General features: G+C 47.9%; 9 protein-coding genes; 3 read left to right on the plus strand and 6 right to left on the minus strand.

The window, feature by feature from the left end:
• Positions 1–951: 951 nt before the first annotated feature.
• Positions 952–3,040, plus strand: GSTUM_00006270001 (uncharacterized protein; the record flags this gene model as incomplete). XM_002838445.2 has 8 exons in its annotated part: positions 952–1,281; positions 1,345–1,437; positions 1,582–1,700; positions 1,760–1,979; positions 2,028–2,128; positions 2,184–2,346; positions 2,411–2,562; positions 2,627–3,040. Exons 1-8 carry the CDS (start codon positions 1,230–1,232, stop codon positions 3,038–3,040), a joined length of 1,314 nt encoding a protein of 437 aa, XP_002838491.1. The 5' UTR covers positions 952–1,229.
• A 1,098-nt stretch (positions 3,041–4,138) lies between these two features.
• GSTUM_00006271001 (uncharacterized protein) lies at positions 4,139–4,786 on the minus strand (the record flags this gene model as incomplete). The annotated part of the gene is made up of 3 exons (XM_002838446.1): positions 4,139–4,312; positions 4,379–4,549; positions 4,742–4,786. 3 exons carry the CDS (start codon positions 4,784–4,786, stop codon positions 4,139–4,141), a joined length of 390 nt encoding a protein of 129 aa, XP_002838492.1.
• Positions 4,787–6,768: 1,982 nt separating this feature from the next.
• On the minus strand, positions 6,769–9,340 carry GSTUM_00006274001 (uncharacterized protein; the record flags this gene model as incomplete). XM_002838447.2 has 2 exons in its annotated part: positions 8,908–9,340; positions 6,769–8,847 (listed from the first exon to the last, which is right to left on the minus strand). Exons 1-2 carry the CDS (start codon positions 9,268–9,270, stop codon positions 6,769–6,771), a joined length of 2,442 nt encoding a protein of 813 aa, XP_002838493.1. The 5' UTR covers positions 9,271–9,340.
• Positions 9,341–9,681: 341 nt separating this feature from the next.
• On the minus strand, positions 9,682–10,408 carry GSTUM_00006275001 (uncharacterized protein; the record flags this gene model as incomplete). Its single annotated transcript, XM_002838448.1, has 4 exons — positions 9,682–9,938; positions 9,991–10,112; positions 10,169–10,234; positions 10,314–10,408. The coding sequence occupies 4 exons, from the start codon at positions 10,406–10,408 to the stop codon at positions 9,682–9,684; spliced, it is 540 nt and encodes a 179-aa protein (XP_002838494.1).
• Positions 10,409–10,470: 62 nt separating this feature from the next.
• GSTUM_00006276001 (uncharacterized protein) lies at positions 10,471–11,367 on the minus strand (the record flags this gene model as incomplete). XM_002838449.2 has 2 exons in its annotated part: positions 10,695–11,367; positions 10,471–10,612 (listed from the first exon to the last, which is right to left on the minus strand). Exons 1-2 carry the CDS (start codon positions 10,754–10,756, stop codon positions 10,471–10,473), a joined length of 204 nt encoding a protein of 67 aa, XP_002838495.1. The 5' UTR covers positions 10,757–11,367.
• A 372-nt stretch (positions 11,368–11,739) lies between these two features.
• On the plus strand, positions 11,740–13,064 carry GSTUM_00006277001 (uncharacterized protein). XM_002838450.2 has 3 exons: positions 11,740–12,366; positions 12,423–12,666; positions 12,754–13,064. Exons 1-3 carry the CDS (start codon positions 11,836–11,838, stop codon positions 12,939–12,941), a joined length of 963 nt encoding a protein of 320 aa, XP_002838496.1. The 5' UTR covers positions 11,740–11,835; the 3' UTR covers positions 12,942–13,064.
• Positions 13,065–13,092: 28 nt separating this feature from the next.
• On the minus strand, positions 13,093–16,662 carry GSTUM_00006278001 (uncharacterized protein). XM_002838451.2 has 11 exons: positions 16,497–16,662; positions 16,349–16,366; positions 16,168–16,245; positions 16,053–16,072; positions 15,567–15,876; positions 15,217–15,505; positions 14,991–15,139; positions 13,983–14,894; positions 13,700–13,916; positions 13,544–13,645; positions 13,093–13,491 (listed from the first exon to the last, which is right to left on the minus strand). The coding sequence occupies exons 1-11, from the start codon at positions 16,530–16,532 to the stop codon at positions 13,427–13,429; spliced, it is 2,196 nt and encodes a 731-aa protein (XP_002838497.1). The 5' UTR covers positions 16,533–16,662; the 3' UTR covers positions 13,093–13,426.
• Positions 16,663–17,268: 606 nt separating this feature from the next.
• Positions 17,269–18,206, plus strand: GSTUM_00006279001 (uncharacterized protein). XM_002838452.2 has 3 exons: positions 17,269–17,449; positions 17,546–17,725; positions 17,819–18,206. The coding sequence occupies exons 1-3, from the start codon at positions 17,409–17,411 to the stop codon at positions 17,964–17,966; spliced, it is 369 nt and encodes a 122-aa protein (XP_002838498.1). The 5' UTR covers positions 17,269–17,408; the 3' UTR covers positions 17,967–18,206.
• A 40-nt stretch (positions 18,207–18,246) lies between these two features.
• On the minus strand, positions 18,247–20,374 carry GSTUM_00006280001 (uncharacterized protein). XM_002838453.2 has 4 exons: positions 19,377–20,374; positions 19,057–19,250; positions 18,792–18,998; positions 18,247–18,741 (listed from the first exon to the last, which is right to left on the minus strand). Exons 1-4 carry the CDS (start codon positions 19,606–19,608, stop codon positions 18,394–18,396), a joined length of 981 nt encoding a protein of 326 aa, XP_002838499.1. The 5' UTR covers positions 19,609–20,374; the 3' UTR covers positions 18,247–18,393.
• Positions 20,375–25,980: the final 5,606 nt, after the last annotated feature.

Here is a 25,980-nt window from a genome sequence, read left to right on the forward strand (position 1 = left end):
AAGAATATTCTTTATAATATTATGGCATCTTTGTATTATATAGAAATACAATATGACTTTACTTGGGGTTTGCAGAAATATCCTATCTCTCTTAACAAAAATATGCCTAGGCTTGGTGTAAAAAAAACAACACAACACGTTTACAATATTATTATGGCAGCATTGTGTAAAAATACAATACGGCTTGGCTTGGATTTTGGTATATAGCTTAGCAATAATATGTCCAAGCTTAGTATAAAAATAATAATACAAGCTTTATGGGTTTTACAGTGCCTAACTTGGTGAAAAATATACTTCTTTTTAGATTATATGAGCTTTGTGAAAATGATTACCAGTATTGGAGTTTGTGGGATCTTGCTGGTATCTGAGTCTGGAGCATCATCGGGTATGTTGGCTTCTGGTATTTTAAGTTGGCATGGTGTGTAAAAAGCTGCCCTTTGTGGGGTTTGTGAGGTTCTTCTACTTGGTGAAAAGATATCCTCCCAGGGCATACAGAACGTCTGGTCATGGCGCCGGACCTGGCTCCAACAGTCTGTTTACGGCTTCAAGATGCTGCTTTGGAGCTGTCCGGAGCATCTTCTTAGATCATACGAGTGATTTATGATGAAGTCTGACTCCCTTAGGCAGGAGCTTACCGAGCATAGGTCACACCCACCGACCACACAATACAAGTAGATAATTAAATTTTGTAAAGATTTGGCTTGACACAAATGTCACATGGGGCATAGAAATATCAAAGGAATGAAGGTAAAAATCCTGAAAAGTGATTTGGGTACATGAGTCGGTGAAGCTCAGGAGAGCAGGTCGAGAGTCTCTTGTCAAGCCATTGTAGTACGGTACGAGTAGTTATTTCCACCTGCAGTTCCTCCAGCCCCCCCTGACTACCGCATTTCCCCAACCGACCCGGTCGTCTGTCACCCAACCCACCACAACCCGTCCGCCACCCAACATAGTAAATCATCCCTTCCAACGACCCTTCACAAAAACTCCCCTGCTTCCTTTCGTGATGTTTGTGTGCTTGGCTTGAAGTAACAAACAGGCGGATCATACCAAGGCAATACCAATCGAATACAGTAAGTGACTCCCGCTACAGCCCTAAATTCCACGCTACGACGGACCAGCCAACTCTCGCTCGCTCCTTCCTTCCCGTCCTCAAAAAGTGTTTCCCCTCCCGGGTTACCCCTCCCGAGCCACTCGCCCTCGACAGAGAAGGGAAGAAAGAGAGAAGGATGGATTTCGATGTCGCCTACAGCCTTGAGAATGCACAGCAATTCTGGGATGGTAAAAGCGTTCCCCATCTCTCCCATATTTCTTGATCGCGTGATCTCCCGCTGACCTGAGCAGAGCTCGACGATATCGTCAGTGTGCATTGCGAAACCCAGAACCTCATTGATCAGGCTCTGAAGTCCTATCTAGCATTCACTTCTTCATTCACAGGTACCGTGCCCCTCCACGAACACCACCTCCCCCTGCGACAGCTTCCTTCTCCCCCCCTCGTTCGTTTCTCCGGCAACTCCCGAGATTGGGGTTTTTTCTCGTTTTTTGACTGGGAGCATGGGTTTTCACACGTGGAGTTTACAGACGAGTACTTGGTTTCCGAGTACGATTGGGCGAAGTGCACCTACAAGCTTTTGGATTCTCCATTGTTTACAAAACATCGAAATTACGTCCGCCGGCGGATGATCGGACGGCTGAGAAAGGTTCGGCTCGAGGCTCCGTTCAGCTTTGGGGACATTGTAGGGCTGACGGTGGCGTACAGGAGATTTTGACCCCACGATTGCACTTGGTTGCGCTCATTCTGTTGTATGATGGCCGGGGGGCCCAGAAGACGTTTGAGATGATGTTGGAAGAGGGCCTTTTTGTTAGGTTGATGGATCTGGTTCAGAAGACGAGGGATGAGGATAGGATGCTCTGGCGTTCACTTATAGAATTGCTTTACGAGATGTCCCGGATACAGCGCTTGAGACGCGAAGACTTGGGTAGGATTTTCTTGCAGTTAGGAGCTTCGAAGACTGACTCCGCGATAGAAGCCATTGATGACGGATTCATATCGTATCTTTTTGGATTGGTTGAGGAGGATCCTGAGGATCCCAATGACCCATATCATTACCCGGTAATTAGAATTTTGGTATATATCTCTAGGATATGGGGTTAAAATTGCGCTCGGACTAACCCTTCACTAGCTTGTATTGAACGAACAGTACATGGTTTCAGCCCATGCCCCTCCTTCAAACCCTGCGGACCCGCCAGGCGCTCCAACGAATAAAGTTATAAAAATTCTCTGTTTTCATGGTTCTACATACAAGACTTTTGGGGAGAATATTATCCTTCTTCTTAACCGTGAAAGTGAGTGGTGTAGCTTGGTGGGAGTGACAATTTGACAAAGGCTGATGATCCGGGGCCACCACAGGCGAAACTTGCTTACAGCTGTTGATATTAAAACTTCTATACCTCCTCTTCACCACGAGTGCAACAAATGAATACTTTTACACAAACGACCTGCGGGTCCTGGTGGATGTAATGATCCGCAACCTCTTAGACCTTCCGGACGAGTCTGAGCCCGTAACAATCCCCTACCACTGGAACCCACTCTCAAGGAAAATATACTGATATGGCAGAAAACCAGCTCCGACACACTTACCTCCGCGTCCTATACCCACTCCTAGAACATACCCAACTCCGCCACCCACCGCACTACAAGCGCGATGAAGTCCTCAAACTCCTGGAATGCTTGAGCGGCGTGCGAAGCAATCACTTCCAACCGGTTGACCAAACAACCATCCGCCTCGTCTCCCGCTGCGCGAATGTCCCGTGGCTTAGATCGGCGCCCGCTGAGAATGTGCAGCCGGAGAACCCAGCACACAGAGCCCTGGGAATGAGTCTGACAAATCACGGTCAGAGCTCTGTCACTTTGCTGGAGGTGGCTTCCAAGTCGGAGAAGCCGGGGGTTATCACTCCGTCCAGGAAATTGGGCACTGGAGGAGCTAATATAGATGGCAGTAGCGGCGGAAATGGGGTGGAGATTGCTGGGGAAGCATGACAGGGTGGGGTAATGATGGATATGATGGTTTATGGTAGGGTTGGTGTATGGGAGTAATTGCATTCCCTCCCACCCTTTTTTATTACCTCTCTCTACCTTTACTTCCCCCGCTCATCCTCTCGATGTGCATTGTGCTACGGATCAATCTCGTTTTGGTGTTTTATCAAATTTCATTTTTGCCTTCTGTCCTTTCATTAAAAAGTCACTGAAGGAGTTTTTTGCTTTATTCCTTTATCCTGATGTGAGGACATTTGCATCCTGGCTAGGCCTTGTAAAATAGAACAGCAGCTGGATAATTTTTGTGTATAGGATCGTCTTTGTTTCTCTTTTCTATCTCTTTCTTCCCTTGGCATTTTCGTCGGAGGGGTATTGTTATGACTGGATGGAGGGAGTATGATGGCGTAATGTACAGTATTATACAGTATTTTAGCTGCCGCCGTAGGATATATTCACAATTCACCATATACTCGTCATTATGTACTGGAACATCCTATCTCAAAAATTCGATCTTATCGTCTACGGATCTAATCCCCTCTACGGATCTTATCTCAAACTTCACGCGACTTGGCAACTAATGCATAACCACAGCAATGCGCCTTGGTTGCTTGGCCAATCCCCCCCCGCCCAGTAACAGTCAGACATCCCTGGAGGACTGGGCGGTATACAAGCAAGCAAGAAAGAAAATGAAAAAGGCGGCGAAGCCGCAACCCGCCAGAGCGCGTTCACACCACATACAAGGAGGATCCCGAGGTCACGGGGGGAGGACAGCTTGTAAAATGTAACTAAGCATAATAATATAACAGGAGCACAGAAATCGGTCCGCGAGGAGCGAGGGGATGCTAGTATACTATATACTGTGGATCTTTACGTAGAGCCATGTTATGCTCTTGACAGGGAGAGTAGCTGGTGGAGTATTATACTTGGGTATGGTTGACATTAATTGGAACCAGTTTACGAACGCTCCCCCAAGGGGTGGGGGGGGAAGAAAAGGAAGGAGAAAGTTTTTGCCAAAGATATCTAACCCCCCAGGAAGAAAGAAAGAAAAGTAGAAAACTTCACAATATCATGATATCAAACCTCCACGAAACGCCCCCCCCTTCAAGCCACACCTCCACCACCCCCTCCCGCGACCGCAGAACCCGGCGCCCACGCCTCACCAATCCTGGCAACCTCCTCGACAAACCTCCGACTAGTAACCAACCCACCAGCACCCAACTCAAAAAAGGGATTACAAACAAGCTTAATATACGCCGTCTGCAACGCCCGAAAAACCTAACTCGATCGGCAAATTATTAACCCTCCCTCCCTCAATTAGAGCAGCAGCGCAAAAAAACTCACCCCTTTCAATTCCCCATCTTTAACGCCCAACCCACCGCCGGATCCAACGTCCACGACGACCACAATCTTAACACCTGTGTTGGTCAGCCAGCCGTACGCGGCCAGTTCCTCGTCTATGCTGTATAGCAGGCCGAAGTCGCTGTCGCCGTTCGACTTGAGCGGGAGGCGGGACTGGAAGACGTCCAGTGTTGCGTGGGTTAGGAAGTGGTATTTTAACGTCGATGGCGAGGTAGTGGTGGTGGTGGTGGTGGAGGTGGGGTGGGGGAAGGTGTGGAGGTGGAGGGGTGAGTTCTGTTTTTTTTTTTTTTACCTCGTTAGTTGGTTGGTTGGTTGGAATAGTGGGGAGGAGGAGGGAAGCGTTACATTTCGGCCGATTAGGGCGATGCAGGCTATTCTTGGTGTTGACATTTTTTTCTTTTCTTTGTTGTTAATGGTAGTAATGGTGGTGGTGCTTGGATGGTGGATGGTTGTGGTTGTTTAAGTTTGCTGGGCGGTTGTGTTGCTACGAGTATTGTGTTAACCTATATTATAGCTACAGTCATGATCAATAAGTCTGTACACCAACCCCACTCCAGCCCACTCAATTTAACATGCAACGCATTTTTACACCACTCCCTCCTGACCCCCATACTTTTTCTTTTTCTTCACAACACCATCAAAAAATGCCTTCTTCACAAGTTTTTGGTACAGTTATAAGCAGAGATCGGCAAACTCCCCAGAAACGGCGGAAAGAATTGAATTCTCACGACAGGGCTCGTATTTTCGAGGCAATAAGTTTGGGTTCGAGTCCATCCGCTGTCGCGTTGGAATTTCGGTGTACTTGGCAGACAATCTACCGGACTGTGAAACGGGCGCAGGAACTTAACCACTTTGGTTCTAGGCCTTGGAAGGGTCGTCCCAAGAAGCTGAATCGTCAAATTATTCGCTCTTTACTTCGTCTTGTCAGAAGTTTCCCGAATATATACTTTCGCGACCTCATTGACGAGAGTGGTGCTAATGTATGCAACAACGCCATCCGTCGTGCTCTTGGGCCCAATTTACGCCGCAAATAGAGACGGTGTAAAAGAATTTGACTGCAGGCGAAAGATGTGAAGGAAAGGCTACTTATTGCACGTAACTATCGTGAAAAAGACCAAGAATTGTTGAAGGTGCGGACAAGTGTCAGTTCCTTCTTAGATGATCCTCGCTAAGGTTTTTTCTAGGGCATCTACAGTGACGAATCTTCCGTGCAAAACTCCCCCAATTCTCCCGATGGATGGGTTTTTCGACTTCCAAGGGATAAATGGAAGCAATGGGCTGTCAACGAGAGTGAACATGTTAAGTCTTCACTCTCGTTTATGGTTTGGGGGGCCATCTGGAAGGGGGGGCGGTCAGAATTGCAGGTCATGCAACGTGATGAGGACTCTGCGAAGAATGGATATAGCGCGCACTCCTATATTCAGGTCTTGGAGGATGGTTTATTGCCTCATTATGCTCCTGGGAAATTCTTTTTGCAAGATAACGCGAAAATTCACACTGCAAAGATCACTAAGGAGTGGTTTGAATCGCATGGCATCTGGGTACCCGAAAACCCTCCACATAGTCCGGATTTAAACCCGATTGAGCATGTCTGGAAAGCCATGAAGAGTATTCTTTGAAAGAATCATGGATACTTGAAAGACCTCAAAGATAACGCACCAAGTAGAGTGATTTTCATCACGGCACTGAAGGCGGCATGGTGGGCAGTCCCTGAAGAGTTGATCAACCACTTGATCAATTCAATGCCCAGGCGCTACAACGCAGTGCGAAAAAATCGGGGATGGTACACCAAGTATTAAACACCATGGAAATGGCTCTCTATCTGTATTTTCATTGTATTTTTAGGTTCAGTTTTGGTTGTATAATTGATTGATTTACATTGCGGTTGAAATATGTGGTGAAGGTGTGTGGGGGGGTGTGTGTACAGACTTATTGACTATAACTTTATCATATCTTGTCTTGTTACGGAAAAGATTTTATCCGGTAAATAACGAGTATACAGGGTCCCCCCCCCTACTCGTAGCGAGGCGCGGCATTGTCTGTCAACTAAATACCACTACAAGTATAAACCACAACCAAACGATTTCGAGCCCCTAGCATCACGTTAAGGACCTTACCAGGTGGGGACCGGATCACTCGAGCAGTCCCTGGCCCCTCAAACCCAATCACAAATTATCACACGGTGTGGTCGTGGCAGATACGGGATACGATTCACATTACATTTCTTCGCAATGGGTAAGAAAGAAAGAAAAGAGATGAGAGTAATAGAGCACTGGGTATTTTTCCAGCTATCTAGAAGCTATCAGAAGCTATCGTTTATATACATTCCCGGGGCTAATAGCCCAACCCCCTGCGCCTACCTTCTCCCCTTTCTAGACCTCTTCCGACTCGTCCCCGTCGTCGCCATCATCATCGACATCATCGCTACTCTCCCCCATGTCTATCTCCGGAATGATCATCTCATCGTCCGAATCTACCGCTTCGAGGCGGGCCCCTTCGCGGATGGCTTCAGCGTGCTGAGTTGTGGTAGTGGTGGTGGCGATGGTGATTGTAGCTGGTGAGGGTAGTGGTGCAGCGGCGGCGGCAGTGTGAGTAAGAGTAGACTGGGAGTGGGTTTCGGGGACTGTTTGTTGGGAGGTTTTGAAAAAAGTGTAATCTAGGGCGGTGTGTGCTGTAGAGACTACTTGGCTGGGCTGAGATTCCTGAACGGGTGTAGGGACAGAATCAGGTTCCAGCTTTGGGGGAGAAAGAAGAGAAGGTGTTGGCGTATGCGACTTCCGGCGCTTTGGAGAGGGGGCGGTATCTTCGCCATGGGATGCACTGCGCTTTGCCCCTAGTTTCTCAGTTATGGTGTTTGATTGAATTGTATTTGTTTTATGATTCACAACCACTTCTTCCTCGTCTTCTTCTTCCTCATCTTCCTCCTGCTCCTCTTCGGCCTCACCAGGGCGCCCTCTGCCAACCCAAAGAACAGGCAATCTAGGCCTAGCAATCCCTTCAACAGACAAATTCCCTCTACTCGCGCCGACGAGATGGGGGAGTATACTCCCGCCCTTCTGATCACCGTTCGGAGTAGTGGTGGGAAACAAAACGCTAGCCATCATTGCCTTCTCATTCACGGTAAATACTGCTGCGCGCTCCAGCAGCCTTCTCGTCTGAGGGCGGACATAAGCTGGCTGCAACTTCCCCAGTACAGCTACTAGAAGTTCCTCCGCGGCGGAGACCAATCCCCGAAGCCACGTTGGCCGGGAGTCGAGCCGCGACGACGGCGGGAGAAGCGAGTCTGCGTGGACTTCCTTCTGTTTTCCGGTGTTTCTGTTGCTGCGTTTCCCGGCGGGTTTGGCAGGGAGAGAATTTTTGGGTTCCTCGGCATTGAGGACGAGGTCAGCGTAGAGTGAGGACAGTATTGGGTGGATTGAGGATACAGTTTGTTTGTCGAGTGCTGGGCCGAAGAGGTTTAGGAGTGCGGTGAGGAGGGTGTAGACTGCCGTTCGGATTCCCGTATCAGGCCGGTGTTCGGAGTATATAACAACTAGTTGTTCTATAACTAGATTTGCTAATGGTGCGAATATTCTCCCTAACCGCTCTATTGCAGAGGACAGTAGGTTTAATGCGCAGCACTTTAAGCTCGGCAGTCTAACCATAACCGTTTCTCGCTCAGGCCGCTCGATCCCGGTATTGCTCTCAGCTGCCTCGCAGGTTATTCTGGCCAACCTACCAGTAAGTTCGACAAACTGTCCGAGCGGGATGACAACCTGCGAGCTCGTTGGATGACAGAGGAATCGTGGCAACAACCTGAGTAACATCTCCGCTCTGTCAAATCCCTTTGAGATTCCCTTCCACTCACTCAACCCGATATTTGACACACCGGAAACCTCTGTACTGTTATCCCGGCGTGATATACCGGTGCGATGCCCTTCATCCGTGCATCTAAGAATCACATTAAACAGCTCATTAATCTCAGAAATCACTGACTTGACAGCACGAGTCCACCCTTCTGCGACCGCTGTAGCCTTGTTACCCGATAAACTTCCGCCGCCTTGGTTGGCTATAATCCCACCAGTGGCACCGCGAGGGGCAGTATCGGAAAGATGCAATGAGACAAACAAATCCCCCGCCAATCGTCCAAGCTTGCTAAGCCCGCACTGTGGCGATAGCACCGAAAGCACAATCTCTCGCGTGCGCTGTGTAAACGGACGGAACGTAACCGGATTGTGACATAGAAGGTCCTTAAGCGCTTCCAACGCCGTGGCGAGTGTGTCCTCCGAAAGCATCGCATCAGAGGCTGATGAGTTCACCGGCTTAAGTATATTCAGTATATGTCCAATTGTGGCCGGGAGATTTGGCGACACAATCTGGCGGATTAGGGCTGGTTTGTCAACAGTCAGTACAGTGAATACTCGGGTTAGTGTAGCAATTGCGTAGTTGGTTGTTGAGGGCGGTTCGGGTTTCTACAATTCCAGTTAGCCATCAATCTTTGAGTAGAGGGAAAGAGTAAAGAGGGCACAAACAGTTAATGCTGGGACCATCAACCTAACCCAAACCTCACCATTCGAGGCTAAACATTCAAAGCTGCTCTCCATTGCCGCCTTTGCCAACGCCATGCCGGTCCACTTGTCCGTTGGTGATTTGCTCTGGAGGAGGGAGGAGACCCTCGTCTTGAACCTGTGCAAGAGAGCAGACGCCTCTGACTTGCCACCGGTATATTTCGGAGACGTCGACAGAGAAGCGCAGGTTTCGAGTACCGGAGTCATGTATAATTGCGAGATCATGAAAGGGATGGTGGATGGTGAGGTATGCTCTGAAATGACATTGTTTATCATGCGCAGGGTAATCACAGCATGGGCGCTGTTATCCCCGGAGGGGGGAGGCATGGTTTCTTTTGTTAATTGTGTCCCTTGTTTTCTATGGAGTGTTGGCGGGGTGCTGAATGAAGGTTGTCCGTGTTGGAGGTTTTATGGTTGGTTTTCTTGGGAGGAAATAGAGCTAAATTTTAAGCCCCAACCCTGACCCACACCATTACACTATCATATGATAAAGTTACATTTGGTAAAGAGATACATTCCCGAATTCTAACAAAAAATAATTACCGTCTTTATATCCATAATACCCAGGCTACAGCTAACAAGAGTATCATATTACAAACAAAATTCAAATACAGACTTTCATCCGAAAAACCTGTAGACGAAGATCATAAGAGTATGTCTATTTACACTGAAAATAACCTCTTTCTTTTGTTTATTGACTTTGCTCTTTTTTTAAGCCGAGATCAGCTACTCTCCCATTTACGAACCAAGGACTCTACCAGGACCAGCAGCAGCAAAACCGGAACCACTTTCCATCGGAATAGAAGTTGTTGCGCGCGACGTTGACTGGGTTCTTGAGCTGATTGATGTTGGGAGCAATTCCATGTGGTTCATCTCGGTCCTGTTCTCGAGGGAAATATAGAATGGTACACGCCGGGTAATAAAGTTTAGCTTAGATTCGACCTTGCCCAGTATATTCTCAGAAGGCTCGAGGAGACGTAGGTAATGACAGGCATCTAGTGGTGCTGTGAGCGCGCGCGTTCAATGGAGAAGATGCAGGTAACGAACATAGATAGCCGATTATCAAACCGCAGAAGTGCCCAAGAATACTAGCCCCAGGAACCAAAATCGAAACAACCACCAACCAGAATATCGGAGCCATCCACGAAGGTATACCATAACCAGCAATACTGCAACAATCCTCATTAGTAACGCACCTCTGCGATTAGCTAGAACGGTGAAGTACCTATAAGTCGGCTTCTCCAAAAACGTCTTTACTGCTTCGTTGGCCATAAGGGTGAATACCAATGCACTGTCCCACAAAACCCAATTAATCAATACCCCACACAACTTCCTATTCCAAGTATCATACTGGGATGGTGAAAACCTACCTCGCCCCAGCAACCGAGTCATAAGCACCAAGCAAGAGAATCTCAATGCCAACATACAATCCGCCAGGAAACGTCACAAGAGCTACCCCAACCATGCCCTATCAGTACCCCCTCACCCCACCACTCGCCCCTCCTCTCCACCGGAATTGAACGAAACCTACGACCAAGCACCAACAACAATGTCTTCAAAGTCCCCACCTCCCTCTCGAACCTCTCGAGCAACGGGGTCAATGCAAGAATGTTCAAAAGCGCGTGCAAAAGCCCCACATGCACAAGCGGGTAAGTATTCAATCGATGCACTATCACACCTCTCACCTCTCACAATTAACACCCACATCCCTTTAATGACAAACAGAGAGATATAAGGCGGGAAAGTCTGACTCTGCCCCAAATCCATCTTCCCAACATCCAGGGCGAACCAATCCAGCATCGCAAAGCCGCATACACCCAACATGTGTATTACTGCAATGAGCAGTATCACGGTGCGCGTTAGGATTGGCAGGCAGAGGAGGTGTGTTTCTAGGCGTTTCCACACTGTATGAACCGAGTCGGGGAGGGCTTGGATTGGGGTTTGTGGTGGCATTCTCTGTATTGTTTTCCGGTAGGCTATAGGGGGTGGTCGTTATCGTGTCCAGTGTTTGGGAAAAAAGGGAACGAACGGCTGATTACTTTTGCGTGGTGCTAAGAATCTGTAGCGATGGTTGCCTGCGGCCCTGATACCGCTACAGCACCAGAGAGTGAGATCAGAGAGTGAGAGAAGGAGAGAATTTGGCTGAGAGAGTGGGGAAAGGAGGTCAACTGAGATGCCTGAAGACACTGCAAGTCAGACGCACACCAATTGGAACCTTGCAGTCTTTTCCAGGATTCACATGGGTCCCCGTCCAATCTGACCCAATTTCTGTTAGCTAAGCTACCGGCATGCTAAGCTACCGGTATCATACTGGTACTTGTACTCGAGTACCTTCTTCTTTTTCCTTTAGCCGTATCAGTTCTCTTATGGGTCCGCATTATGGTACCCAAAACTGGTACAATTACAGATCCATGCAGGGCTCGAATTACGCACCAAGAGATGTTGAAAGGTGAAATCCAAGAAATCCAAGAGGAAAATTTTTCTCTAAACCCAAACCCAGATCACGTGACCTATTTTAACCCCGGGTGTCGCCACTAGCACAGGAAAACTTCGGAACTCTACAATCACGAGTGATATCCCGTGCATACCACTTGTAGTGGACACAAAAAAAAAAGGACTTTCAACCATGATACGTCGCATGATGGAATCAAGATCTCGGTTGCGCATTTGTGTTCCTCGAGGCTCAGAGAATTGCCAATGAAACAGTAAGAGTCTAGAGTCAGACCGTGCCGGATCCTTAAATTAGGGAGAGAATACCTAACCCTGACCAAATCGCCAAATTCCCCACCATTGCGAGCAACGGAGTGGTGCCTCACCAGTACGAGTACCACCGACCACCAACGACCATCACAGAGAAAACAGGAAAGGAAAAAGAAAAAGGCAGAAACAAAGATGGAACCAACCCCAGACTCTCTAACCCTCACAATCCTCGGCTGCGGGACGATGGGCGTGGCCATACTCTCCGGCATCCTCTCCAGCCTCTCCACCAGCCTCTCCACCAGCCTCTCTCGCCTCCCCCCCAGCGCTTCCGGGACCAGCACGCCCACCGGCGGCGCCCTCTTGCCAACGCGCTTCCACGACGCCAGCAGGACTCCCACGCGTCTCCCGTCAAAGTTCATTGCGTGCGTCAAGCGGCCCGAGTCCGCTTCCCGCGTGCGCCGCGCCTTCGAGGGCTTTGCCGGCGCGCCCGCCGTTGAGGTCTACACGGGCCGCAACGTGGAGGGCGTGCGGGGCGCGGACGTGGTCATTCTGGGCTGCAAGCCGCAGATGTATGCCGAGATACTGCGCGAGGAGGGCATGCGTGAGGCGCTGGAGGGGAAACTGCTCGTTAGTATTCTCGCTGGTGTCAAGATTGCCGCACTCAGGGTGGTGGTGCCCTATAGTACTAGGGTGGTTAGGGCTATGCCTAATACTGCTTCTATGGTATGATTGCTCTTTGGGTTTTTTTGGGGGGGGGCGGGATGTTGATGTGGATATAGATTCGCGAAAGCATGACCGTCATCTCGGCGGAGGATGATATTTCTCCGGAGGAGAAGGCACTAGTCTCCTGGATATTCTCGCAGGTTGGCCGCTCGTTGGTGCTCGGTGAGAAGCATATGAACGCTTGCACCGCCCTGTGCGGATCCGGTCCCGCTTTCTACGCTCTTATCGTTGAGGCCATGGCCGATGGTGGTGTCATGATGGGACTACCGAGGGCGGAGGCGCAGATGATGGCTGCACAGAGTAAGATATTTACAATTCCATCCCCTGTTCATTCGTTCACTCGCTCGTTCATTCGTTGATGTGATTGGGTGGGTGGGGTTATTGTAGCTATGCAGGGCGCCGGTAGAATGGTTTTGGCTGGCCATCATCCAGCAATCATTAGGGAGCAGGTGTCCACCCCAGCTGGCTGCACCACTCACGGTTTACTCATATTGGAGGATGGAAAGGTCCGCTCGACCATTGCAAGGACTATTCGGGAGGCTACCAATATGGCTGCAGGACTTGGTAAGAAGTAGGAGCTGTTGCTGGAAAACGGGTAGATAAAATAGCACAGACAGATACTAAATAACAACACTAGACTTCCATCCTTAGGGGCAGATGGCACAGTACCCAACAAAATAGATAATTTCACAAGGGAATCTCAAATGCGTAGCGTTGATATGACCGTAGAGAAAAGGAGATGTTCATTCACAAATACAAACAACCAGCGATGGAGAGGGGGAGAAAAGGGGAGGGAATTGCGCAGAAACCACAAACAAATGAAAAATAGAGCCGGCCAGTAATGCTACGAGGCAATCTAATGCCTCCATCTTCCCGTAGACATTCATAGCCCATTTCTGGTAACCGAACCCGACTCGTTCTTGCGGGTCTCGAATGTCATTTTAACGGGTAGGGAGAAAGAGCGTGTGAAAAAAGGAAACAAAAATTTGGCGGGGTTACTGTACATTTTTAAAATGCCATCTCAATTAGAGGGACAAGAACAAACCAAAAAATAAATTACTTATGCCTTTGTCTTCTTAGCCATGCTATTCAATGCAGATCCATCTTTAAACCATTCGATTTGACCTGTCGACTTGTTAGAAATAACTAGAGAATTAGATCAGGTAGAAGCAATTACCCTCATTGAAAGTATGGAGCAAGTTCGTCTCCCATGGCTTGCCATTCTTAGGAGCAAACTTGATTCTCATTGGCTTGCCAACAGCCAAGTCGGTGACGTGCACTGTGGAATTATAATTAGCTTCCCGCATATGTTACGCACTGGGGTGATACTCACAGTCAACCTTGTCATCAGGGTTGATCTTGTCATAATCCTCGGGATTCTCAAAAGTCAATGGGAGCATTCCCTGTTTCTTAAGGTTGGTCTCGTGGATTCGGGCGAAGGAGCGGGTGATGATGGCCAAGCCGCCCAAGTGCCTAGGCTCCAAGGCAGCATGTTCACGAGAAGACCCCTCTCCGTAGTTCCAATCACCAATAACGACCCATTTGATACCCTTAGACTTGTAGTATCTGGCGGTGGCGGGGACGGCATCGTATTCACCAGTGAGAGCGTTCTTAACCTTATTAGCCTCATTGTTCTCGGCATTGACAGCACCGATCAACATGTTGTTAGAGATGTTGTCAAGATGTCCACGGTATTTCAGCCACGGGCCAGCCATCGAGATGTGGTCAGTGGTGGTCTTGCCCTTGCACTTTATCAAGATAGGGATATCGTTGGCGTCCTTGCCATCCCATGGCTGGAAAGGGCTGAGGATCTGGAGGCGGTCGGAGTTTGGGGAAACCATGACACCAACAGTACTACGGTCAGTCGGAGGAGCCTGATAGGTGTCACGACCGGGGTCGTAACCCTTCGCGGGGAGGCCAGCACCAGTTGGTGGAGAAAGCCTAAAGTCTTTTCCGTCCTTGTCCTTGAGGGTATCAGTCAGGGGGTTAAAGCGAAGATCTCCAGCGATTGTGAATGCTGTAACAAGATCCGGCGATGTAACAAAAGCGTGGGTAGCAGGATTGGCATCGTTTCTTCCAGTGAAGTTACGGTTATAGGAAGAGATAATAGAATTAGCCTCTCCTTTCTTGACGTCCTTTCGATCCCACTGCCCGATGCAAGGTCCACAGGCATTGGCGAGAACAACACCGCCAAATTCCTCAAAAGTCTGAAGCTGGCCATCACGCTCGATAGTAGCACGAATCTGCTCGGAGCCGGGGGTAACAGTGAACAGAGATTTGGCCTTGACACCATGATCCAAAGCGTCGCGAGCAATTGAGGCCGAGCGAGACATGTCCTCGTAAGAAGAATTGGTGCATGACCCAATCAAGCCAACCTTCAACTCAGTGGGCCATTCGTTTTTCTCAACGGCAACCTTGAACTTGGAAATAGGGGTGGCCAAGTCAGGTGTAAATGGTCCATTAACGTGGGGTTCAAGCTCGCTCAAGTTAATCTCGATCAATTGATCATACTCTGCGCCCTGGTCCTCCTTAAGCTCTTTGGCATAGACACGGGCAAAGTCTCCGATATCCTTACGCTTGGTGGCGGCAAGGTAGTTGTACATGCTATCGTTAAATGGGAAAACAGAGGTAGTGGCGCCAATTTCGGCACCCATGTTGCAAATAGTGCCCATACCAGTTGAAGACAGCGAATCGACGCCAGGGCCGTGGTATTCAACAATGGCACCGGTACCACCCTTGACGGTGAGAATACCAGCAACCTTCAAGATAATATCTGCAGGAATTGTTAACGCAAGCCAATAATAATAGTGGTAATAATAATAATAATAAAACACACAACTGTAGAAATACCTTTAGGAGCAGTCCATCCACTAAGCTGTCCAGTGAGTTTAACGCCAATTATCTTAGGCGCCTTCAACTCCCAAGGAAGGTTGGCCATAACATCGACGGCATCGGCACCTCCAACACCGATGGCGCACATTCCCAAACCGCCAGCATTAGGTGTATGTGAATCGGTACCGATGAGAAGGCCACCAGGAAAAGCATAATTCTCCAGGAGGATCTGGTGAATGATGCCGGACCCAGGTCTCCAGAAGCCAATATTGTACTTGGCGCAAGATGAAGAAAGGAAGTCGTAAACCTTTGGTAACAAGTCAGCGCCAACTGAATTTATGGAAACAGAGGCACAAGTAACTACGCACCTCCTTGTTGATGGCTTCTGCCCTGGCAAGATCTTTAGCACCTCCAACCTGAGCTTCTATCAAATGATCGCAGTGCACGGTCGACGGAGTAGCAACAGAAGGCATTCCCGCACTCATGAACTGGAGAATTGCCATCTGCGCAGTCGCATCTTGGCAGGCCACACGGTCGGGTCGAAGCTTGAGGTAGGAATTGCCACGCTCGATATCCTGCCCATGCGGATCATCCAAGTGAGAGTAGAGAATCTTCTCGGCATATGTGAGGGGGCGATTAAGGCGACTACGGACGATAGCGAGGTTCTCGCTCATTTTCCTGCGGTTTGACGTAAATGTCTCTCAGCACAGAACCTTGGCGTGTGACGACATACCGCCTAACCCCCACAACCCCCAACATCCAACGACAATGTTCACAATGTCGAACAAAAACTGGAGATCGGGGAAATGTTCTCTATCGGCGGCAAGGGATGAGGAAGGGGGAAAAAAACGCACTTGTAATTAATGTAGTTTCCCTGAAAGCACAGGATAGTTAGCACCTGGCCCCTCCATACTGTGCATAGAACATTGCCGAAATTCCGAGTGAGAGTATCATGACGCTGTAACTAACCTTCTCCCAGTTTGTCATTTCAACCTTTCGGCTGAGCGGATCATCGCTCACAGTAGCGAGTCCGCGGTACTTCTGGCCCTGGATTTCAGGGAAGGTTTATTAGAACAAAGTCGGCCTGGTCCATAGGATCGAACCTGGATAAACGCTGGGATCCAGCAAACAAAAGACAGTTGAAACTTACAAGCCTGAGGCCTGCAGCCTGTAATTCAAGCCATTGTTAGCCTTATTTCCCCAGAAGCCATAACGGAGAATGGTGATGAGGTCGACTGCTAGGCTACCCGATCTCTTGCGGAGACGGTGAAAAGTAAAAAGCAAAAAAAGTAACTTACGAGCTTAGAGGCCCGGGGGAGGTGCCTAGATAGCATCATGAAAGCTCCTTCAAACAAAACAATTAAGTATGGGTATGAATGACTATTCGCTTCTATAATCAGAAGAAGAGAGGGCTGTGTGTCTCTTCTGAGAGAAAACAAATCTTATGAGAGGAGGAGAAGGAAAGGAGAAGATGGTGGGGGGAGAAGAGGTGGGGGAGGTGGTGAGAAGAGAGAGGAGAGAAGGAAACTAGGAAGGCTTGGGACGGCTATGCCAAGAGCCTGTGGAAACACTTCTAGGAGCGAACAGAGGAAGCTTGAGGTTTTACATCAATTTAGCGCTGCGATAAAGCATTATACTCGAGTACTCGTAATTGAGTAGTCTACAGTACTGGTATCAGTTCAGCCCCTCCTCCTCAATCCTTGGAAGCAACGGCCATTCCCTCCCCAAGGAGCCCCCCCCCACTAGGGGAAGAAAGTGAAAAATTTCAGGACCGAAAAAAATCCCATGCCCATCCTAAAAAGCCTCAGGTTGACCCCCTCCTTCCGGGATTGGTCACCCAATCAAACCGGTTGTATTTGTGAAGAATCAGATTAAAGTAATAATCGGGAAAAAAAGCCTCGAGAGGGACAGGATGAAAATCTTTCCATCTCCCCGACCCTCGGCCCGTGGCACAAGTTCAAACCAAAAAAGTTCCCTCACCCCCTTCTAAAATTCAATCTCATCATATCATACCGATAACTTGGTTGCCAAGACCCCACCAGAGCCTCAAGTGGAACCAAACCCGTCATAGGCGAGTTTCGCAAGGGAGCGAGAGGAAGAAAACAAAACAAAAGAAACAGTGAGAGAGTTGGCCCACTTCCGGGACAAGCCACTTACACACCGGTACCATCTAATTTTCCACGATAACAACAAGTCGGGTCGAGATAACCATGGGTGCTATTCGCCGTTCAAAGACGAAGCGTAGAACTCGGTATGGGAAGGAAACCCCCCCTCCCCCTTGCTGCTTTAGCGGTTACGGTAAAGTTGTTTGCGGTTGAGCAAATTACTGACTCTTGTTGGCTGGTAGTGATATGGACCAAGTTCATTCCGACCTCCGCGATCCGAAACAGCTTGCTCAACTTAAGGCTTTGGTCCCGGATGAGGATAAACCAGGCCTTGGGCAATTCCATTGCGTTGAATGTGCAAAGTACTTTGAGAGTGAATGGAATATGGTGCAGCACCGTCGTGGCAAGAACCATAAACGGAGGTATGATAATAAATATTTCAGAGCCTGTTTTTCCGCATCTTTTCCCACCATTTCTTGGGGCGATTGGATGGCCTGACTTTGTGTTGGGCGTAGGGTACGTTTATTGAAGGAGGAACCTTATTCTCAGAAGGAGGCCGATGCTGCGGCGGGCATTGGAACCGCAGCCTTTTACCAAGCTTCGGAGGATAGGAGGGAGCAGGAGAAGATGGACCAGCAGTTCGGTTCGATGGAGCCCGAATGATCATACCGGTACCTTTCTATAATAATATTATATGGTGGAGAGTTGGAGGGCTAGGGAAGGAGCCATCTATGCTCCTACCTTTCATTTTGTGACTGGGAACTTTCTTGCTGCGAGTTCTGTATTTCAGACTTGGGCGTTCAACTTTTTCAGCATAAACTGACGTTGGTGGAGATATCTCCTATAATATTAACTTATATTATCCTAGTTCATTAATCAATCGCCGGACAAATATCACCTTAACCCAACTTAACTCTTCACTCTGATATCATAGGTTATGCTGTTTGAGCCAGTAAAATTAGTCTATCTACCGATGCATCTCTACATCTGACAAGCGTGGAAATAAAATAATAATAATAAAAAAAGATACAGAAGACCTGGTATTTATACCGCTTTCCAAGCTAATAAAACAGAGCCAACGCACCCCGCTCTAGTACTCCCCGAAATCCATATGCCCTGTGCTTTTCGCATGCGCCACAGCGGCCTTTTGACCCTTGAGACCGGTTTTGCAGATGTTGCATTTGAGGGAAAAGCTTTTGGTATCAGTGAAATACTTTCTCTTCTTGAGTTCTCTGCAAAGCTCCAAGGCCCCTTCTAGCTCCTCATCATCGCTGGAACTGAAGATCCGCTTGTCCTTGGAGGGATCATTTGTTCGGGATCCGGCGGGTGATAGGACGATTGTGTCGTAATGGATACCGGAATAAACCACGACAGCTCTGTTCGCTTTTCCCTCGTTGAATCGGATGACTTCGTTTGTAGAGACATCGATGGTGCATATCTATATACTGTCAGAGGGGAACGGGATTCAGTACATTGGTGAAAACTGACCTCTAGATCGAAGAAATTTGCGAAAATTCCTAGCTCGATTCCGCCGCCCCAAGAACTCTCCATCTGGATCCACTCACAGTAACCGTCTGGCTTTTGCTCCAAAACTGCTTCGCTGTAGATGTCTGGGTTTTCCTGGATTGTGGTTGCGATAAGCTGGCGCAGCTCGGCGGCCGAGTAAAGGGAGCCCGTGGCGACGTAACTTATGGCCTAATTACCGGGTCTGTTAGAATTTTTGAGCTCGAATAAATGATCTAGGGGTACAAACCGAGAAAAGGCAACTGTTGTCATCTTCCATCACGCGTAGAACCATCGTTCCACGTCCACTCTTTAGGGGAACATCGGGAGGATCGTCTTTGTTGATCTTGGGTTTCAGGGACCGATTTAAGGTCAAGGGCGCGTCGGGCTGCGAAGTGGAATCTTGTGCGCCTCCGGAGAAGGAAAACGGAGCGCTCGATTTTGCTACAGACTTCCCTTTCTCGCTGTAAACAGTGGCAGAAGGGGGCTCGCTTCTGCTAGCGGTGGAAGTGTTGGCGATGGACCCGGTCCCTCGAATTACACCGCCGCCACCACCACCACCTCCCCCACTCTCGGATATGATTAATTGTTCGCCTTCGAGCTTGGTGGGGATATCCCTGAGAAGGGTTGACGATGGGTACTCGCTAAGATGCAGAGATTTAGGCGGGTAGCCATATTTGATCTCGACGTCGCCGGATAGAGATGTCTTTGAGCGGATCTCTGAGAGAAAGGAGGATATTGTCGTCTCTGGTGATAATGCGAGGACCTGGGAACCGTTCGGTGCGCGGATTTTGATTCGCATTTTTGCTGTTTGTGAGTAAAAAACGTTGTCGTCGCAGAAATTTAAGGGGAATGCTGTGGACTACCTTTACACGGGGTTGGTCTGGATGGTTTTGTTTTGGTTGGTTGAGTGTGCGGAGTGCGGTGTGGTGAAGTGTGTGTTGGCGTTGGGGGGTCCTTTCACTTCTATGAATGGGTGGGGTGTTCCCTGATCGCAGAACAGGTTCATACCGGAAGCAAGTGGCAGCAACGCGCGAAAGATGATGGTAGAATATCGCCGAATTGTTTCCACATTCCCTTGTGACCTCCTGTATAATGTGCACGAGCAAACTGAACATATTCAGAAGTCGTAAGCCTTTCTGCCCCCCCTGCCCAGAGATCTGTCCTCTTTTGTGATGATTAAAAGCGAGGTTTCATGCACACAGACACCCGAACACTTTTTGCCCCACCATTACCTCTCCGGCCCCAGGTGCAGACTTCGCCAAAGGGGGAGGTATGGGGTAGAGGATAAAAAATGTCGAGTCTTTATCATGCTTGGTGACCTTGCTCTGCTGCAGGGTGTACTGTACTAGTACAAACGTTGGCAATGAAGGATGCCGCTTGCTCCAGAGGCCGGGGAGAAGAAAAAAAATGCATGAATCAAAGCTTTGGGACTTTTTCAGTTTGTATTATGGATAGGCTCTGATGTCATCCCCGCGAATTCAACTCTTGTCCGTTCGGGTCGGAATATCCCATGATCTGCACCGGGATTGTTCTGCCGTACCTGCAGTTGAAATCATTGATATAATACGTATCTGGCTCAACCACTCGGTCATAAGGAGGGGGGAGGGGATGCGGCGTTTTGGTCAGTAAAGATTGTGGTGTATCATACGGTATTTACATCGCGATGGGCCGTCTTCAAGGAATAAATACTTTGTTTTCTGGTGGACCCTGAGCCAAGAGTTTGTAATTAGAACCTGCCGGTGGACTATCCCATGATAGGAACCGCAGGTTGTTAAGGGTTCGCCCTTGCTCCTCCTGTGACATCGCTTAGTAATCTAGTTTTGCCTTCACAATCTCCTGTCGGGTATCATGACAATGGTGTTCATACCGTCAGTAAGTTACTATGTAAGAATAATCTACTCGTGTAGCAACGTACAGTACTCGTACAAAAATGCACAAGGTAGGCTATCGTCATACTTTCCTGGGTTGTGCTCGGATTGTCCAGCAGTTGCAAATTGGTTGCTACACACAAGGTGCCAGAGACCAATATACTATTATCATATTATCATACCCTGACATTTTTTTGCACCAATGCCAACTCTCCGTGCCCATGAAAGATAACCTAACGCTTGAACTGCTGCCGGTTGTCCCCCCATCGTGTAGACTGGGGATTAAGCATATCGTACCTCTTTACTCAGGCAGCCCGATGGTAACGTGATCAAATTATCAATACCACTGTAAGCTAGCTTGATGTTGGATATTTCCTATTCAGCTTCACACCTGACAGTGTACATATCCTTTCCTTGCTAATACTTGTTCTTATTTGGCAAGGCTTGCATAGTTGGTTCTGTTTCCCTTCTTTACCTATTTTATACTTGCTACTTTACTGCTACCCGGCTACCTTGTTACTCCTATGCACTATGATACATTAGCAGAGGATATTTCCTCTCATGTATCGCAGACTATGATCTATGCAGTCACTGGTATTGCCAGGCACCCGCATCCCTCTCAGGATTAATGAGGTATCACTAATTTCAAAAAAAAAAAACCCCCCCTGAGGACACTATGTGATATTTAGTTAGATCAACACATCCTGGACAACAGCATTATTAAATCGTGCTTTATGAAAGCCATCAGTGGACTTCAGTGGGATTTCTGTAAGGCTTTGCTGCGTGGTACGGGGGTACCATATGATGAAACTCCTATTCGCCCGAGTAGACCTAAGTCATAGATAAGTGAGCCTAATCGGCCAGTCCCCCCAGCTTTGGGCGCGGCCGGACTGACTCGGGATATTTGGTGGACGGCCTGACAGGGCTATGGGAGAGCTGCTTTAAAGACCGAACGAAGCCCGGCCTGGCTTGGGAATCTGCCAGCCAGGCCGGGCTTCGGTCTTTACACGCGACGGCCCTACCGATCTACGGTATGACACCTCATCTATCAGGAATAGCCTCAACCCGGACAAAATATTTCCTTTGGCGTCACAATAACTTCTCGTGCTAGAGGGGGTGATGTCGTTGCGGCTTGCGCACGGTGAACGTTTGGCATCTCATCCGTTCTTCAGTAAACAAACATCGCATCGTATAGTTAGCGCTACATTGAACGACCGAGTAGGAATCTCGGGTGTTGAACTCCCTTTTGCCCCCCGTTTTATTGTCCGAATATAACCTATTGGACGCTGAACTGGGTCTGCCCGACGCAGAAGTGTATCTCACGTTGTGAATTTTGCTCAAATCCCTCGCTGCAGAATTTCCAACAAGGAATCAATGTCTCGGAATTGAGCTTCAAAGGGAGAGCAAATATATCACAGCATACTGTGTTATCGGGAAATTGTTTCCCGCTCTTCTGAATAGGTTTCCTCTTGCCACTGTTGGACGTCAGAGCGGGTCTAAGTTACATCTCTGGTACGTTTTTTCTGATAACGCATTCACTTTCCCGTTTGACCCGCTTCCTGGGGGGGCTAACAGGTTAGCAGACAATGTCAGAATGGGTGTCATACTAATAGTCACGGTAATCGCGGGATGTGGAGTGAGGGGAATCGTAAGGGGAATTATGGCTACACCGGGGAAGAGATGTCAATGTTTGATGCCACTTGTTTCTTCTGGAGAGCGAAGGGTCTTAGTTAGGTATGATAGCAGCCGGAAAAATACCAATGTATGATAAACCCCCGAGGCTCTGGGAAATCCACACCTCCAGCCCTCCCTCAATTATTCGCAACCTTCGACCATTAAATTTACTCCTCTTATGATAACTCTGTCAGCGAGCTCCCCACACCCATCGACCAATCGTCGTAAAGACAGTTTTAAAAACCCTCAGCGTTACCTAACCAGTAAGTGGTTGGTTGGCGTAATGCGCCCGGTGAGCCTCACTCAATGCAGCACTTCTGGACCATCCTTCGTAGGTTTCGTATCATACTCTTGCGCGGAGAAAGACCCAACTCAGTCACTACCGACCGCAACACTGCGGGGGGTTCTGGAAATTCCAAATTCATTCCTCCCTCCCTTCTCGAGATAGCGATTCGGGATTTCTACATCATAGCCCTTCCTCGGTCCTCCGGGGAGAAAAAAGAATAATATTTAGCTTCCGTCTAATCGATTGCTCCCCTACTACTTCGCCCTCTCGGGGTTTTGCGGGGCCACAAGTAACGGTGTTTTGGAAGCGCAAATTTTTTTCTTTTTTCTCCCTCTGGCAATTGCACCAGTCTTTTTTTTTTTTTTTTTTTTACAGAACCTCTTTGTCTCTGTTCTCTGTTCTTGTATAGCTGAATGGCGTGATATTTTTCCGGTATTGGGGTGGTATGGTAGGTGTTTTTGTTTCTTTGTTTGTCCTCTTTATTGATAATCAGTATGAGCATGTGTGAATGTTATAAATATCTAGCTTGTAAACCTTTCGCCCCATAGGCTTCTTTACCCTCTATATGGATACCTTCTTCTCATGATATTTTCGCTTTCCACTATGATACTACTGCAACTGCTGTGCCTCTTCTCACCTGCACGGGATCTGCTGTGCATCGCTGCATGTCAGCCAGGCTGCCCGGTAAGTGCAGTAATAGCTTCTGTTCAGATTGATTGGGTTGGAGCCGTCTTTCGGTTCCAGATGGAAAGCGATTCCGATGTTTATCATGAAATTAGCGGTCCGTGTCGTTTACTGTTTGGGTCGACACTCTTCATATGTGGGTTTGGATTGGGCTTTGGCGTGATTTGTGTTTTCTGGAAGCTATCCTGATTTCGACTATCATACTTTATATCGACACGAGTTTGACCCTTTCGAGAGTTTACAAATGCAAGATTGCACGATTCAGCAGGTGCAGAAACAAGTAAAAGAGATCAAAAAAAAAAAAAGAAAGAAAGAAAAACAGCTATTATTCGACAAGAAAAAAAAAATTTCAGCAAGACTTGGTATTTTTTCCGAAAAGAAAACTCCCTATGCACGCAAACAGTACCATGGACCAAGAAAATACCAGAAGACGGACAGCAATCAAAGCACATGCAAAACTACCACTCATTACCAGTAAGATTCCCCAGTTTTTTTTCTTTCCTTTTCTTCAAACAACCCATCACACCAACTACCAAAACCAGAATCCCCTCAGCTATTTCCAGAACACGCTCCATCGCCACTACCCACCGAGGGAAAAGACCCAGTAAAATGCTCAATCCCCTTAACTTCCGCCTCACCCTTATCATCCGACTCCTTAGCCCTCTGCTGGCGAACGCGTACAGCGCGATAGAGCGAGAGCTCGTAACTGACAATCTGGTAACTCGGTTCCTCCGGCCAGTCGACAGGTGCGGTGGTCCTGATCCAGGGCATCTTTTCTTCCAAGCTGCTGATCAGGTGCTCGGCAGCCTTGATCTTCTCCGCTTTGAGCGATGCGGCGTCCCTGCCCTCGTCGATGAGAGATGCGAGGGTGGCGCTACCCTCTATGTAACTTCTGGCTATACGTCTGATATGCTTGGTGAAGACCCAACCTTGGACGGTGGTGCGGATTCCGAGTTTTGACATGATTCGGCCAGTGACGCCTGGGACTGTAAGGTGGGTTGGGTTGTTAGTTAAATATTTTTCTTCTTTTCGCTTTTGAAAGGGGAGAATTTTTTTTTTTCATAGTCAGGATGAAGAAGCATGCTGCAAGTATCAATGATAAACTTGCGGGAAAAGGTAACGATGTGATTACTCTTTGGGTATGAGGTAGTAAAAGCGATTCCGAAAAAAACTCGAATAATCGGACCGTATGCTACGTTCCTCTCTCGGTAAGATTATGAGTGTAAATTTTTCCCCTCCAAACTCGGAGGTCTGAAATAAGTTGTGTTTTTACAGTATCTTTCACCCTCTTCGCAGAGAAGAGAATCACGGACTTTGTAGCATACGGTCCAATCATTTGAGTTTTTTACGGTACACTCCAAATATTACTTGAAAACAGAATATGAACTGCGACTCGTGAAAAAAGGAGAATACCCACATTGCTGCAAGACACGGCTAGTATCCCTCTCCTCTCTCTCTTCAGCGCTCTGAATAAGGACATCGGAGGGATCAAAGTTCATGTTTAGAACAGAGGCTGACTGCAGCTAAAGATATTTGTCCTTTTTGTAAGAAGTCTGTTAAACCCTTTATAGATATATGTCAATTTCTTTTTTTAGAAAAATAAAATAAAAAAAAGAGATAAGAAAAGAAAAGGGGAAAATCATACGAATGTCGAAATGGAAAACAGGATAGAAATCTTTTTCCAAAAGTACAATTTTTTTCTTCCAGAGAGGAGAAACAGTGATAAAATTTGCGCTGCGGAACAATGTATTAAAAGGACAAGACGTGCAAAACACCCGAGTAAAGAAGAATGTACTGTACCGGTTCGAGTCTTGTTCTTTTTCAGAGGTGGGGAGGTGAGTGCGTTGTGTTGTGGGTGGTGAATGTTGTTGTGTGAGGAGGAGGGAAAAGAGGTAGGTGGGAGGAAGAGAGGTTGGAAACGAAAAGTTCTCAAGACAGGCCACCCCCCCCACCCAACTCAGGGAGACGCGGCGTTTTCTGTCGAGTAAATATTATTACTATTGTTAATACTAATCAAGTGATTTTTTCTTAACTACTAATATCTTGTTGGGTGTGTCGTCTCGTTGAGGGGGTGCACTTGGTCTACACAAGAGAATAGAATTGGGACTTGAAGCTTGGTTACATTTCATTTTTCATTATGATAATTTATTGTTTTTTTATTGAGCAGCGGCTCGGGAATATAGGAAGATCCCCGAGCTGCAATAGTTCTAAACGCGGGTGCGCGGGCGGCATTTCTGTTAAGGTATAATAAAGGCATACGATATGAATTCTGTTTACCAGTCGGAGCGTATCATAACGTATCACTCGACTGATATGATGATTCTCTAGTGGCAGTTTGTTGCCGGGATGTGACCCCCCCCCGCCCCTCCCCCGGAGTCAGGTTTTCACTCCCCAGGCCGGATGTTTCGTGCGCGCTCGGACGTTATGGGATCTTTTTGCATAAAGCCGACCTGAGATATCTTATTACCGGGTATGATAATATTATGACTACGACAAAACCTACAAAGGTCGCAGTATTTCGCACGCGGAGCTTATCATAACTATCATCATAGCATCACAAACCGAAATCCGCGCAGGAGGTTAATTTTTGCGAACCGGGATTCGGGTACTGTACCCAACTTCTTAACCTTATTAATTTTCTATTCCTGTTGCATCCGAT

Source organism: Tuber melanosporum (genome assembly GCF_000151645.1).
Source record: "Tuber melanosporum whole genome shotgun sequence assembly, scaffold_25, strain Mel28".
Classification (NCBI taxonomy): domain Eukaryota; kingdom Fungi; phylum Ascomycota; class Pezizomycetes; order Pezizales; family Tuberaceae; genus Tuber; species Tuber melanosporum.

Coding starts and splice junctions, on each gene's coding strand:
- GSTUM_00006277001 (XM_002838450.2), top strand. CDS start 11,836: ATGGAACCAACCCCAGACTCTCTAACCCTCACAATCCTCGGCTGCGGG. Junction 12,367..12,422: donor TGCCTAATACTGCTTCTATG/GTATGATTGCTC, acceptor ATGTGGATATAG/ATTCGCGAAAGCATGACCGT. Junction 12,667..12,753: donor GCAGATGATGGCTGCACAGA/GTAAGATATTTA, acceptor GGGTTATTGTAG/CTATGCAGGGCGCCGGTAGA.
- GSTUM_00006280001 (XM_002838453.2), bottom strand. CDS start 19,608: ATGCGAATCAAAATCCGCGCACCGAACGGTTCCCAGGTCCTCGCATTA. Junction 18,999..19,056: donor ACAACAGTTGCCTTTTCTCG/GTTTGTACCCCT, acceptor CCCGGTAATTAG/GCCATAAGTTACGTCGCCAC. Junction 18,742..18,791: donor CAAATTTCTTCGATCTAGAG/GTCAGTTTTCAC, acceptor GACAGTATATAG/ATATGCACCATCGATGTCTC.
- GSTUM_00006279001 (XM_002838452.2), top strand. CDS start 17,409: ATGGGTGCTATTCGCCGTTCAAAGACGAAGCGTAGAACTCG. Junction 17,450..17,545: donor AAGACGAAGCGTAGAACTCG/GTATGGGAAGGA, acceptor GTTGGCTGGTAG/TGATATGGACCAAGTTCATT. Junction 17,726..17,818: donor GGCAAGAACCATAAACGGAG/GTATGATAATAA, acceptor TGTTGGGCGTAG/GGTACGTTTATTGAAGGAGG.
- GSTUM_00006278001 (XM_002838451.2), bottom strand. CDS start 16,532: ATGCTATCTAGGCACCTCCCCCGGGCCTCTAAGCTC. Junction 16,073..16,167: donor AAATGACAAACTGGGAGAAG/GTTAGTTACAGC, acceptor CTGTGCTTTCAG/GGAAACTACATTAATTACAA. Junction 15,877..16,052: donor GGAAACTACATTAATTACAA/GTGCGTTTTTTT, acceptor GTCAAACCGCAG/GAAAATGAGCGAGAACCTCG.